This window comes from Cydia amplana, chromosome 1, assembly GCF_948474715.1.
Source record: "Cydia amplana chromosome 1, ilCydAmpl1.1, whole genome shotgun sequence".
In the NCBI taxonomy this organism is placed as follows: Eukaryota; Metazoa; Arthropoda; class Insecta; order Lepidoptera; family Tortricidae; genus Cydia; species Cydia amplana.
In genome coordinates this window covers 23,054,090-23,067,625 of record NC_086069.1, presented here as the reverse complement: position 1 = coordinate 23,067,625, position 13,536 = coordinate 23,054,090, and the positions used below count along the sequence as shown (strand labels likewise).

Genomic DNA, 13,536 nt, shown 5'->3' with positions numbered 1-13,536 from the left:
AGTCAATCCCGTGCCGTGATTGGTCCGTGTCTTTGAACGGACCAATCACGGCACGGGATTCGCTCACCTCATCCCCCCGCACCCCCGTATTTTTGGCAGCATCGGTTTCATGAAGGAATTGGCCTAAGCTCAGTCTAGAGGTTGGATTGTCAGTGAGGCTAATCATAACTGTATATATATTGAATATTCAAACACGATGTAAATTGTTCTTGAATAAATAAACTGAAACTGAAACTGAAACTAAGTAACTATATGTCCCTACTAATACCTATAATGATAATACCTATTATAAATGCGAAAGTATTTCAACTGAACCGATTTAGATGAAATTTGGCATGGGGTTAGTTTGAGGCGTGGGAAAGGACTTAGGATAGTTTTTTTCACGCAGGCGAAGTCGCGGGCAGAAACTAGTAGGTACTGCGTAATTTTAATTTTATTCGTCTACCGTCCATTGCTCTACAATAGGTAGACGTGTGAAATGTAACTTTCAAGCGGCTTTCAAAAGAATATGCTATTGCCAGAAAATGATGAAATTCTTGCGCAACTGAGCAATTTATTCATCTGCAACGACTGCAACACAGTGAAGTAATGCTGACTAAGAACCGTCGAAATAATTAAATACAGTATAACCTCTCCCATTTCTAAATGAACTCACAGAAAACTCTATCAGTTTTCATCATCTTAAGCACGTATCTTGTCACATTATAATGGAGTATGTATTGTTGTATTTAGGTACATGTTGTTGGGTTTTCGCTTCCGTCCTTTGAGGGCTTCACCGCGGTGACATTTTAAGAATGATTAATCAATTACTTTCCTTATTTTATCTAGCTCTATCTTCTATTATACAAGGGAACTTTTATATGTTTCATTTAGTTTGCTATATATTATAAGTGTATATTATATTATTATTCACTTTGTTACTTCGGGTTTTTATATACAATCAAAATACTCATGGAGGCGTATTCCGATTGTAATAGCAGGTTATGAATTTGATCTGGATTTGTTATGGATATGATCTATCATTGTCAAAAGTGATGTTTCGGGTTGGTAAGAAGTTGTTAATAGTTAAGTCATATACAAACAAACATACGCGGTTAAACTTAATAAAAGTGTGAAACTGAATAAAACGTACGCCTTTATTGCTAACTGTAGAATTTTTCCCTAAAATGTTGTGTCGTGTAGGTATATTAATTGATACAGCTGTTTGGTGTCATATAATTTATTAATAAATTAGTATGTAAATTATCTTAATTACACTTATTATTTCTAACCTCTCCTCAAAAAGTGATCTTCTGGGAGCGTTTGATGTTTGACGGCGTCTGCGATGCAAGTCTTCAAAGGGCGCTTGGACTGGGCGGCGGCTTTCAGGGCCTGCTGCATGGTGGCCTGTTCTATAGTGTTTAGGTCCGTGGCTAGCCCTAGCGCCGCCCACACTCGGATGAAGGCCGTCGAGCAGCCACAATCTGACAAAATGCAGTTTTTGTAAGATATTTGAGTGATTTGGGATTCAGAGTTAATAATGCAATGCATGTGATAGATAAAATAGTCGCATGATAGCTGTAGACAATATGTTAGAGTCGGTTCGGAATTAAAAGAGTCGTGGAATGTATGGGGCCCAATACATTCTTACGACTCTTCTCTTTCCGAACAGACAATACATTTCTACGATTCTACGACTCTTCTCTTTCCGAACTGACAATACATTTCTACGATTCTACGACTCTTCCCTTTCCGAACAGACAATACATTTCTACGATTCTACGACTCTTCTCTTTCTGAACAGACAATACATTTCTACGATTCTACGACTCTTCTCTTTCCGAACAGACAGTACATTTCTACGATTCTACGACTCTTCTCTTTCCGAAGGCTCTACAATGTTTGATGGATGAAATGTGTTTGGCAATACACATGGGAGATTTTAATTTGAAAAAAAAGAAAGAAAAGTAATTTAGTTTGTATACAGGGTGCCATTTGAGTCGTGATCAGTAATATGTTTTTCTAACTCCATAAACAACGAGCAATTTAATGCCCCTACTCTTACTAAAATCAAACAAGATTTATTTTTTATTTTTTTGTTTATTTTTTGTCGTTTATTTTACTTTTACAAGTAGCAATGTGGTATTTAAACAGCTTTGTAAGATATTTCAAATGAAAAATTAAGTAAATTTTATTTCTAACTGGGACAAATAACAAAATTGATGTCAATGACAGTTTCGATTCAAAGAGGCGATTCAATTTACTTATTTAAATATCTTAATAAGCCGTTGTAATAACCTAAATCCACTTATAAAAGTAAAATAAACGACAAAAAATAAACAAAAAAATAAAAAATAAATCTTGTTTGATTTTAGTAAGAGTAGGGGTATTCAATTGCTCGTTGTTTATGGAGTTAGAAAAACATATTACTGATCACGACTCAAATGGCACCCTGTATACATATCTTACCATATGTGCCGTATTCGCCAGATTTGTAGTCGTTCGGGATGAGGTAGTGGTATTGAGGCCAAAATGTTTTCGCCAACACAAATACCGAATTTGAATCATGGGGGTATCTGTAAAATCAATTGTTAAATATTTATATTGTCAAGCGTAAACAATGCATTTAAGTATAATACCATGCTTAAATAGGTATCCCAGTTCCTTTTCCACCTTCGATTTTAACTATTTAAGGCTCGCATTAAGGCTCGCAGTCTTGCCCACACTAGGTACTAATTACTTCAATATTTTGTACGTCACCATTTTCAGTTGGAACAGATTAGCATTTTTTTCAAAACTAAGGAACTACAGCCATATTTCCTACACTGTTGAATAAAATAGCATTCAAATTAAACTGCCAATAATAATTCTTGTGTAGGTTTCTGTGATTGAAGCGTTTAGATAGGTAGTGGAACGTAGTAACGTATATTTTCCTAAATACTTGAATATAAAAATAATTTTGAATAAACACAAATATAAAATGAAAAACCCTTCGTTCTTTAGTTTTAAGGTGGTTCGATTTTCATACAAAATTCAATCGACTTTCATTAAGTAACTACACACTATTACTACATAAATATTTCCGCATTTATCTTCTTTCGAATATTCATTTTCGCTAAATGAATAGGAAAACAATGTTTCATACAGAAATCATGCAAAAATCATAGTTAACTTTTCATCAATTTTACGTATGTGTGCGTCACAAATGTCGTGTACGGATACATTTGCGACGTTGCCATACCATTTCCGACGTTGCCGGGCTGACCACGGCGTGAATTTGAAGTGCCGTCATGTTTAGTGCAATTTTGTTGACCTACCCGATTTTGTTGAATAAGTACCCGAAGTTCGTCAGCTTAGCTAAGAACTATCATGGCGCGTTTTGTAAACAGTCGCTTTTTTGCTTACAAACGGAAGGTTCCCGGTTCAAACCCCAGTCATTGTATGCTGGGACATAACTTTTTGTATTTTTTTTTACACCTAAATTTCGTGTTGTTTTTTATTTTTATTTAATTTTTCTTATTTTCAAAAATCGATGGATAAATATGGGCTAAGCGTATTCGTTTAATTTTTACAAAGATAATTAGAAATTATACTCTACCTAATCTCTTTGATTTTTACAATCAGGACATCCTCACAGCAATAAAAAAGAAATGTATAAAATTTCCTGTGGTTGAAAATAATGGAATTTTGTCTATGAATGAAAAACACAATTATTACTAGTTACTACCAGGTATGTAAATTATAACTTGATTATAACTTTATTAGAATCCATATTGTTGCATCATCTTTCTTCCTATTACATTAGATATTTTTTTCTATCATGATTCATGATATTATATTTCTTTCAGGTACAGGGACTACTACGGATAACAAATATGAAAAAATGTACTGTAGGTACTAGAATTAAAAAAAAAATGTTTTCCTTTTATTTTATTTTACAATTACCTACTACTTTATTAGAGGCTGGGCAGTAAGGGATTGCTTTACAAAAAACTGATACCTGACACTTACAAACTGGACTTCCTTGGGCTTATTCTACTAAGAATCGTCAGTAGGTATTCTCCATCCTAGCATAAAAAGATATCCTAAAATGTCGGTCATCACGTCAGGTTTTAGTATCAAAAATGTTTCCCAGCCTGCGTGACGTAGCGGAAACTAAAACTTCTATACAAATATTTGGGACATAGTTTTTATATTAGCTTCAGGATTCAACAAGAATATGCTAGTGATTCTGAGTTGGAAGAACCCAAAAAGATCATAATCTGTGAAAATCAGGTATTGTTTTTTTTTTGAAAACGTTGATAATGTAATTTATTGATAATAGCTACCCACCCCGGCTTCGCACGGGTTAACAAATTATACATAAACCTTCCTCTTGAATCACTCTATCTATTAAAAAAACCGCATCAAAATCCGTTGCGTAGTTTTAAAGATCTAAGCATACAGACAGACAGACAGAAAAGCGACTTTGTTTTATACTATGTAGTGATAGTGATGATGATGATACTAAATATCTGGGGGAAGCGCTGGTGGCCTAGCGGAAAGAGCGTGCGACTTGCAATCCGGAGGTCGCGGGTTCTAACCCCGGCTCGTACCGTCGTACCAATGATTTTTCGGAACTTTTGTACGAAATATCATTTGATACCTATTTACGTAGAACTCTTAGTCGTAACCGCTAATAGTAACCAAAATCCTTTTCGCATATAAGGAAAGAGTTATGAATATTACGCCTATAAATCCCAATAATGTCAAATAATAATAATTAACCCGTGAACTATGTCAAAGTAACACATGTCCGAGATGTAAGAAATATCATTACAAATTTATAAACAAATTGAAAAATATGTTATTCAGTTGAAATCGTTAATAAATTGTAATCATTTAATCAATTTGATGAATAAATAATAAATATTTATTTATTTATTACATTAAAATCAACTATAGGTACCTACTCTTAAAACTAAACACTACTACTAAATATTAATCTAAACTAACAACTAACAAGTACTAAACCTATCCACCAAACTCGCCCCGCGCCCCTCCAGACGCAAAGGAGCCCATCACGCCTATTTACCGGAACCTATTTATATACCGATACCTATTTTTCGGTGAAAGAAACCAATGTGAGGAAACCGGACTAATCCCAATAAGTTTACTCTCTGGGTTGGAAGGTCAGGGCAGTCGCTTTCGTAAAAACTAGTGCCCATGCCAATTCTGGGATTAGTTGCCAAGCGGACCCCACGCGAGGAAGAAGAGATTGAATATCGTGCAAAAATGCGCGTTTTCTCACAGATCAGACCTAGCTAAGAGATCAAACCCCTTATAGCAAATTTCATCGAAATCGTTAGAGCCGTTTCTGATATCATCCAAATATATAAATAAATATATATATAATAATTGCTCGTTTAAAGGTAAGATAACACAAAAAGGACAAAAATAAACAAAAAGAAATTACCTACTCGCGCCAGTCTTGAACCCCAATCCTCTTGCACGTATTTCCACGAACATACCGTAACGCTATTGCAGTATACTTACGTTGTGTGAAATTGTCTACTATAAGCATCACGGAAACACTGTTTGCATGTGTGAGTTATAGTAGGAAAAAGCATGACAGCAACACTCCGTCGACTTTAAAGGGTGGTTTTTGCACAATGAAGTATTCAATGTTTATTTTAATAGTTCAATATTTACTTAAAGAGTTCGCTAAACATACTTTTAAGTATACAAATACCAAGACCATTCCATAAAAAAATAAAATATGAAATTTTGCGAACGTGGCATCATCTAGCGAGGGTTAAGCTTTGAGTAACCTAGTCGAACCACCTTAACAATTGTCCCGAACGAACTACATCCTCATCCTGCACAATGTGCAGTTATCTGTGTCATCGGCGTTGTCACGTATTAATTATAGTTTGGCAATTAACCCATTTCCGTGAACATATTTGGGGTGGAAAAGCGCAAATAACACGCTAGACTTACCAAAACAAATAACATCCAATTAATGAAAACAAACGAAATATTTTCCGAATAAAATTGCTCACGTTGTTTTGAGTTCAGCCAGCCTATTATGGATAGCTTTATCCATCTTTATCCACGTGATAAAATAACTGTCACTGTTTAACACCGTGGGAAAGAAAGTGACGGACACCGTTTTATCACGCTGTCACGTAGACAAGAACGACCATCATATCCGTACTGCTCTGGTTTATTCTGTTATGCCAAAATATTTTTGAGCTATTTATTTACTGAATGCAGCTAATCGGCTATATATGGGGCATTATCTAAGAAAAGGGACCTTATTGTCGATGGCGCTTACGCCGCACAGCGTCGCGCGGCATTGTGTTTATATCGGAGCATCGTTAATAATGGCGTAAGCGCCATCAACAATAAGGTCCCTTTTCATAAATAACGTAACATTATTAAAAACGGCACCGGGCACAGTGAAAATGTTTTCGAGGGTAATTAACAAATAACAAGTTCCTCTCGTAAAGCGGGATTTACATTACGAAATTGGTGGCGTGACAGTGACTTCGTGACATTACTTTTACCAACAGTTTAACGTGTAATTTAATATCTTCGTAATGCATGCATTAATATAATGAAAACTAATTAAGTAATTTCGTGTTCTACGCGATTTTTTGGTGAAATTAGTGTTGATTATGCAACTAATTTCGTAGTGCAAATGGGACGTGAAATCTTATTGTCGCTCTGTGCGGATATGTAGCTTCACTGACGTCACTGCGATACTGTGAATTTAACGACACTAATTATTTCACGAAATTAAGTCCTATATTTTATTCATAAGACAACTTCGGCACTTCTCAAGTACTTTAGAGTCCCTTTTCCCAACTGAAAAGTTTTGTCATGTCACTCTGACCCTACCGATAAACAGCTGCCTATCGCCAGAATAAGTGATAAGCATACCCGCAACCGAGCCAGCAAAAATTTAAGGACCTATAATTATTTGCTTCTTTGTTTTCAAACACACCAATATAATACAGCAATAAAAATTCCATATTAAATACTTGAAAAAAAATGCGAAAAAAAACGTGATTTCATAAACATATTCACAGACACATTAAAACGCATTAAATATTGACAGTGACCTGTTCATTTATTTTCTTTGATTGCAAATTAAACTGAGTTATATCAGAAGAGGTCAATAAGGTTCTCGTAAAAATTAATCTTAAATATAATAACGTTCAAGTAAAATAGTTTATCATAATCGCCAACTCTGACATAAACCTGTCATATGCCGTAGCATAACCGCAGTTTTGCTGGTTCGGTTGCGGGGTTTGGTAATAAGGATAGGCTGGCTTTTATTCCAAATAGAAACAGTAGGACTTACTTCTCACCGGGCTTGAGCCCCCACACGCAGACGGCGCTCTCGACGAGCCACGAGGCGTGCAGTACGAGCAAGTAGCGTAGGAAACCGATCACGAAGATGGAGCTCAGCACCGAGTCCTCCCAGTACTCGAGCGGCAGCAGCAGGAACAGCACGCAGTAAAGGATCGAGTAGAACTTACTTCTCGCCGGGCTTGAGCCCCCACACGCAGACGGCGCTCTCAACGAGCCACGACGCGTGCAGTACGAGCAAGTAGCGCAGGAAACCGATCACGAAGATGGAGCTCAGCACCGAGTCCTCCCAGTAAGTACTCGAGCGGCAGCAGCAGGAACAGCACGCAGTAAAGGATCGAGTAGAACTTACTTCTCGCCGGGCTTGAGCCCCCACACGCAGACGGCGCTCTCGACGAGCCACGAGGCGTGCAGTACGAGCAAGTAGCGCAGGAAGCCGATCACGAAGATGGAGCTCAGCACTGAGTCCTCCCAGTACTCGAGCGGCAGCAGCAGGAACAGCACGCAGTAAAGGATCGAGCAGAACTTACTTCTCGCCGGGCTTGAGCCCCCACACGCAGACGGCGCTCTCGACGAGCCACGAGGCGTGCAGTACGAGCAAGTAGCGCAGGAAGCCGATCACGAAGATGGAGCTCAGCACCGAGTCCTCCCAGTACTCGAGCGGCGCGTTGAGCGGCAGCAGTAGGAACAACACGCCGTAAAGGACCCAGTAGAACCTGAAAGGCAACCGTATTAGATGAGCAGTGTTCTGATATCGGTTGAAAAATATCATATCATTTATTTCGTTAATTTCGATATATACCTATGTATATTTTTTTGGATACTCAAACGTGATATATGATCTAAAAGTTTGGTTCAAGGTACTTATTGACTTTTTACAATTAAGGCACAGTGAAACTCGTTTTTCTTTCTACCTTCCTTTCCTATCGTAAACTCGGTCAAAGCTAAGGTCAGGTGACAGCCGTTTGATAGAAGGTCGCATTCTAACCTAACCTAATCCACTTTTCTGATAGGTGTTCGTTGCTGTAGAAGATCGCAGATTCGCAGTTCTAACCTAACCCACTTTTCTGACAGCCGTTCGATTTGTAGAAGGTCGCAATTCTAACCTAACCTAACCCACTTTTATGACAACCGTTCGTTTTTGTAGCAGTAATCGTAGCAGCTATCGTAAACGGCTACTCATGCACTGCTATTTAGTGCTTGAAAATGGAGGCCTATTAGGCTCTCCGAAATATGTTGCTCAAGTGACATGAGATACGTGATACCGTATAATTAGCTTAATGCTGCAGGATTATTATGGTACACAAAATTATGCTAAACGAAAGTCGGTAAAAGTAATTTTCTGCAAAATATATATATGGTGCAAAATATATTATATGCGTAGTAATAGTAAAGCCAATTATATTTACCTTTATGCAAAATTATCATTGGACTATTTAAGTGTTTCTGCGATATATGTTACCTACGCGAAGTGTGTTTCTGACAAATCCGATTAGGTAATATTATGCCAGATGAGGGTAACACACAAATAAAAACAAGATATTTTAAGTACCCTTATCAAACGTATCGATATGCATCAATCCTATTTGATTACATCATAAAGACATCCCCTCGACCTACTTATTATTCAATAGGATCATAAAATGTTAACCCTTCCGAGTCCGCGGGATATAATTTGATTTATGTCCTAGTGTCGAACATGGCTGAAGTCGTGCTGTCAATCAAGCTCTCGATGAGAAGGAACTTGAAGAGGAGACGTCAATCTAGGTAACTTTCATTGGTTTACTACTTGGAGGATATAACCAAACGGAGACACCTTGCCTTTAATTTTCTGTACATTTTTGGGGGGGAGGGGCACGTCAAATGTATACGTAACGTAAATATAGTCATGTCAGATCAACGTCAGTCCATACATTGTGTATGACCATTGACCGCCTATTTTCGACAGAGGGGAACGCCTGCTAATGGATACTCCGTTTAGTTATATGTATCCTCTAAGGTTTACTACGTAAGCAATCCATAACGATTAACGGTAATCGTCGCGATTGCTATGATTTGCAACGGTCTTGCATAGGTAGTATAGACTGTACATTGTAAGTATATTGCCTTTCATTGAATGCCCTCATTATTTACGGTTGAAGAGTTAAGTATCTAACATACGCCCACGTTTCCCGACAATACTGAAGTTCATATGAAAATGTCTAAGGAATAACTTGATTGAGTTACCTACTAATTTGTACCGTTGTTGTCGACGTAGACCACCAACTGTAAATAGGTAAGTTTGTAAACTCTTTTTCTACGTGTTTACGGTTTCTCTCTAGTAGTGTAGTCTCTGGTAGTGTGTATAACGACTTATAACGACTTTAAGTATGATAATTACTTATGCTTACTTTTTCTGAAACATGACAACGGGATCATCGTGCAGATCCGACACGTCGATGGATTGTTTAAGCTTCTCTTGGTAGGGGCTGAGTTTGCGCATGCGCGTGAGCACGTGCGCGTACAGGAAGCCCTTCTTGTGGTTGTACGGGTCGTCGTCAGTATCGAACGTGGCGTGGTGCAGGCGGTGGTTCTGCACCCAGTAGTATATCGAGCCCTGGAAATTTATAATTTGAAATAGATGTCATATATTAAAGATAAAGATGAAGCCCACCAGTGGTGAAGGCCGGATTCGAACCGGCGTCTTAATTAGTTATCGCGGCTAACGCCCAGAGGGGCTAGCCAAGATGACAATTGTTTGCAGAAAACTCTTCAATTTTAAACTCTCGACTGAATTATAGGTGCCTATTAGGTAATTTGTTCATTAGGTGTTATGAGCTTAGGTTCATTGATCATTAGTTATTTAAGAAAATAGGTGATTCAACATTAGGTAAATCGTAAATCGATTTGTATGCGTAGACGCTAGATGAGATTGACGTTAATTTAATTTCAAATGATCAAATTGTCTATTTGAATGTCCCGCCTAGACGCCCACAAGATAAATTGATTTGTTAGAATAAATTTCTTATCTGAGCAAATGTAATTATTGCGTAATAATAACATCAAATTCGACTTTTAGTGACATTCAAATTGTTTAACATCTCTGAGAAGGAATTTGATTTGACCTCAATTCTAATATCAGTCGTGATGAGTTGATGACGTTTTATTCCAAAATTACGCCCTAATTTTAATGACTTTCATTATGTAGCAGTCACATAAATTACTTACTTATGTATTTAACCTATGTATTTAATTGTCTGATATCATGTCTAGCAGATTAACCCTGTTGAAAGGATAAAATGGATTTCATGTCCAATATCGAGTGTTGTACTTAGTACTACTATACTGTAGTACTGGCGTTAGTACTTAGTGTAATCAGTAGATTTGTAATTATTAAACTTTTATCGAAGTGTAATCAGACCGAACAGTTCAATTTCAAACAGTTCCGGACCGTGAATCAAATTATAAGGGCGGAAAAATTGATTTCTATTGAAAATTTCGAATTCATGTCATTTTAAATACTAGAAAGTCAGTAGGTAGGTATATTTAAGCATATTATTTTACAACAACAATTTAAAATAATACTTACATAATTTCTTATGAGTTTTACCTACTTAATTTTATAGTATGCACGGGTTAAGTCAGAAATTGCAAATATACGGCCCTCCAAACTATCACGCGCAGGTGTCTCTCTGAGGTTTGTGCTCAAGATAGGGTAGCTCAGGCACTCTCAGGCATAGGTACATTGATTTTATCTGTCCTGCGAAGGTTTGAAATACGACGAGCATGATTTTGTAGCTCGGTGTTGACTCACTGATCACTCCCTGCTTACCTGTCCCGCGAGGGTTTGGAACACCATGAGTGTGATCCTCAGGCCGGTGTTGGCCTTATACGAGCGGTGCGCCCACAACCGGTGGGCTCCTGTCGTCACACCCAGGATCGCGCAGGATGTCAGGGCGAGCACTGCCAGGGAAAACAGTACAATACAGTAATAATATAATAATAGAAACTCAATATATTATATTTCAATTTATTTTGAAATATTTTAATAGAGAACTCCCTTCTAAAACTAAATCTCATACTTATAAAACAAAATAATTTAATAATTTATTTATTATTATTATTATTTATTTAACTGTGAAAAATTCACTCGCTACTTACTAATAGGTAGGTATATTTAGTCGCTAAGGTACTTGACGGTCCTTTGAATTTCGAACTTGCCTTGCCTAGGTCTAGAATTGCGCTATTTACCTACTCACTAAATTACCTTCCACCGCAAATCTCAAAGAATCGTGGTAATTTTACCGCAATCTTGAATTTCTACTTCACAGTGGAAAACAAAAATAACCTTTATGTTTTTGCAATATCTCGGTCCTTTCCCGGTTGCATTTATTTTTATACTTTCAGTGCCAAGCGCCCTATTACATTTCCATTTTCTATCATTGATTTCATCTAGATAATCGTTCGTCGTAAAAAGACGGACTTTGAGGTTAAGTGGACCGTCTTTTTAGGATTAGGCTGGCTCTCTCAGGATGGCTCTCTGGCAGGATGTTTTAATATCTGGAAGACCGAACTTTGCTCAAAAAACATAAAAACTCAATAGTACGCGTTTTCCCAGAGATAAGACGAATCGACGACGAGCTAGATCGAATACCCCCCAAAATCCCCATACAGCAAATTTCATCGAAATCGTTAGAGCCGTTTTGAAATCCCCGAAATATATATATATAAATAAATATACAAGAGTTGCTCGTTTAAAGGTATTAGATAGATTGGCTAAGGCCAACTAAATACCAACACATCCTTCCAGTAGGAATCCGACGTACTGTTAAGGTTCAGTTGACAAATAAAATTATACTGAGAATGTAAATTATATTAATAAAGTTTGCGTATACAAGGAAATCCACTTACAATATGATATTGTCTCGCGGCACAAACAATCTAGAAAATGGAATATAAAAGAGTTTATTTCCCAGTCTATGGAATATTCGAAACAAGTCATGCCCTAATGAAATTACATACTTAGGTATTATCTTGATTAAAAAAGTGAGTAAAAGAAAAGTAGGCAGGTAGAAAAGCATACAATGCTTTAAATTCTTACTCGTACCGTACCGTACTCGTATGTGTACTGCTCAAACTGCATAATGATTAGGGCTAGTGTTATGTTTAATTAGAATTATTTTTAATAACTTACCTAGTTGAAGATCAAACCTTATGTCATTATGCAGCGGTGCGATGGCCAAGTCATTATATGTATTGAAAAATAAAGATAACACCCCCTGACACTAACTAAAGTTACCGACTTTCCGGTCATTATCATTGATTTATAGAAGTCTATAAAGTGTCATTATTGGACCTTTCGTCTGTTGCTGACGATTTATGGTGTATATGTATTATCTGGTAGATATGTGGTGGTTGAAAATACCGACGCCAGAAGTGTAGGTACTCACAGAATAAAATGGTGAACAGTTTGACTTCGAACAGCAGCAGCCATAGCCCGTAGAGCGAGAGCAGATGTATGTGGATGAAGAAAAGGACGAATGGCCAGTCGGCCTCGCGGCTTCTGTCTTGCGCGGGCGCCTCGCTGATGCCCACCATGCTGCACGCCGGGCGCACGCTGCAATTATAAAATTTGGTTAAGTACTTGAAGAATGGAGGGTAGACGGCAACATCGGATGGGAATAATAATTGCCAAGGAGACATAGAGTGAGTGAGAGGTTAAGTCCTTGAAGCGTGATCCCTTTTATTTTGTGTGTGTGGTAGGAAGAAGTAACAAAGTTTTGCTAAATGTTCATCACTGCTTCGCGTAGGTACCTATTTTATATAATTCGTACCTTATTGCCTCTTTGAGTTGTATCTTGCGCTCCACAACTGTTCCGCCATTTTGGGTCCTAGCTAAATTGGTTGTCAATACTTACGCTATTAGAATTTCCAATTGAGCAAGAAAGACAAATGGCAAGTAACTGAGCAAAGTTGTTGTTTAACCGCTCGTACTAGTATTGATACCCGAGCAAGCGAAAGATCGTAAAATTTAACCACGAGCGTAGCGAGTGGTTCGAAAAATGGAATCTTAAGCGTTGCGAGGGTTTCAAAGCACGAGGGTTAAACAAAATTTCCCCCCGAGTGAAATACTATTATATTAAAAATAATATTTTACCACACCAACCGGAAGAAAATATTACCTTTTAACTGTAAGATATCAAAGAAAAACAAACCAAATCA

The 13,536-nt window shown here is 37.4% G+C and overlaps 1 protein-coding gene across 1 annotated transcript; it reads right to left on the bottom strand.

Moving 5' to 3' along the window:
- Positions 1–1,203: 1,203 nt before the first annotated feature.
- On the bottom strand, positions 1,204–12,950 carry LOC134651886 (acyl-CoA Delta-9 desaturase). The gene is made up of 6 exons (XM_063506997.1): positions 12,765–12,950; positions 11,147–11,277; positions 9,726–9,931; positions 7,866–8,051; positions 2,449–2,555; positions 1,204–1,463 (listed from the first exon to the last, which is right to left on the bottom strand). Exons 1-6 carry the CDS (start codon positions 12,910–12,912, stop codon positions 1,267–1,269), a joined length of 975 nt encoding a protein of 324 aa, XP_063363067.1. The 5' UTR covers positions 12,913–12,950; the 3' UTR covers positions 1,204–1,266.
- Between the last annotated feature and the right edge of the window lie 586 nt (positions 12,951–13,536).

What these genes read in the sequence shown, in the direction of transcription:
- LOC134651886 (XM_063506997.1), bottom strand. Translation starts at nt 12,912, where the DNA reads ATGGTGGGCATCAGCGAGGCGCCCGCGCAAGACAGAAGCCGCGAGGCC. An exon ending in TCCAAACCCTCGCGGGACAG is followed by an intron (nt 9,932 to 11,146) that starts GTAAGCAGGGAG and finishes ATAAATTTCCAG; the next exon opens with GGCTCGATATACTACTGGGT. An exon ending in GTTGTCATGTTTCAGAAAAA is followed by an intron (nt 8,052 to 9,725) that starts GTAAGCATAAGT and finishes GTTGCCTTTCAG; the next exon opens with GTTCTACTGGGTCCTTTACG.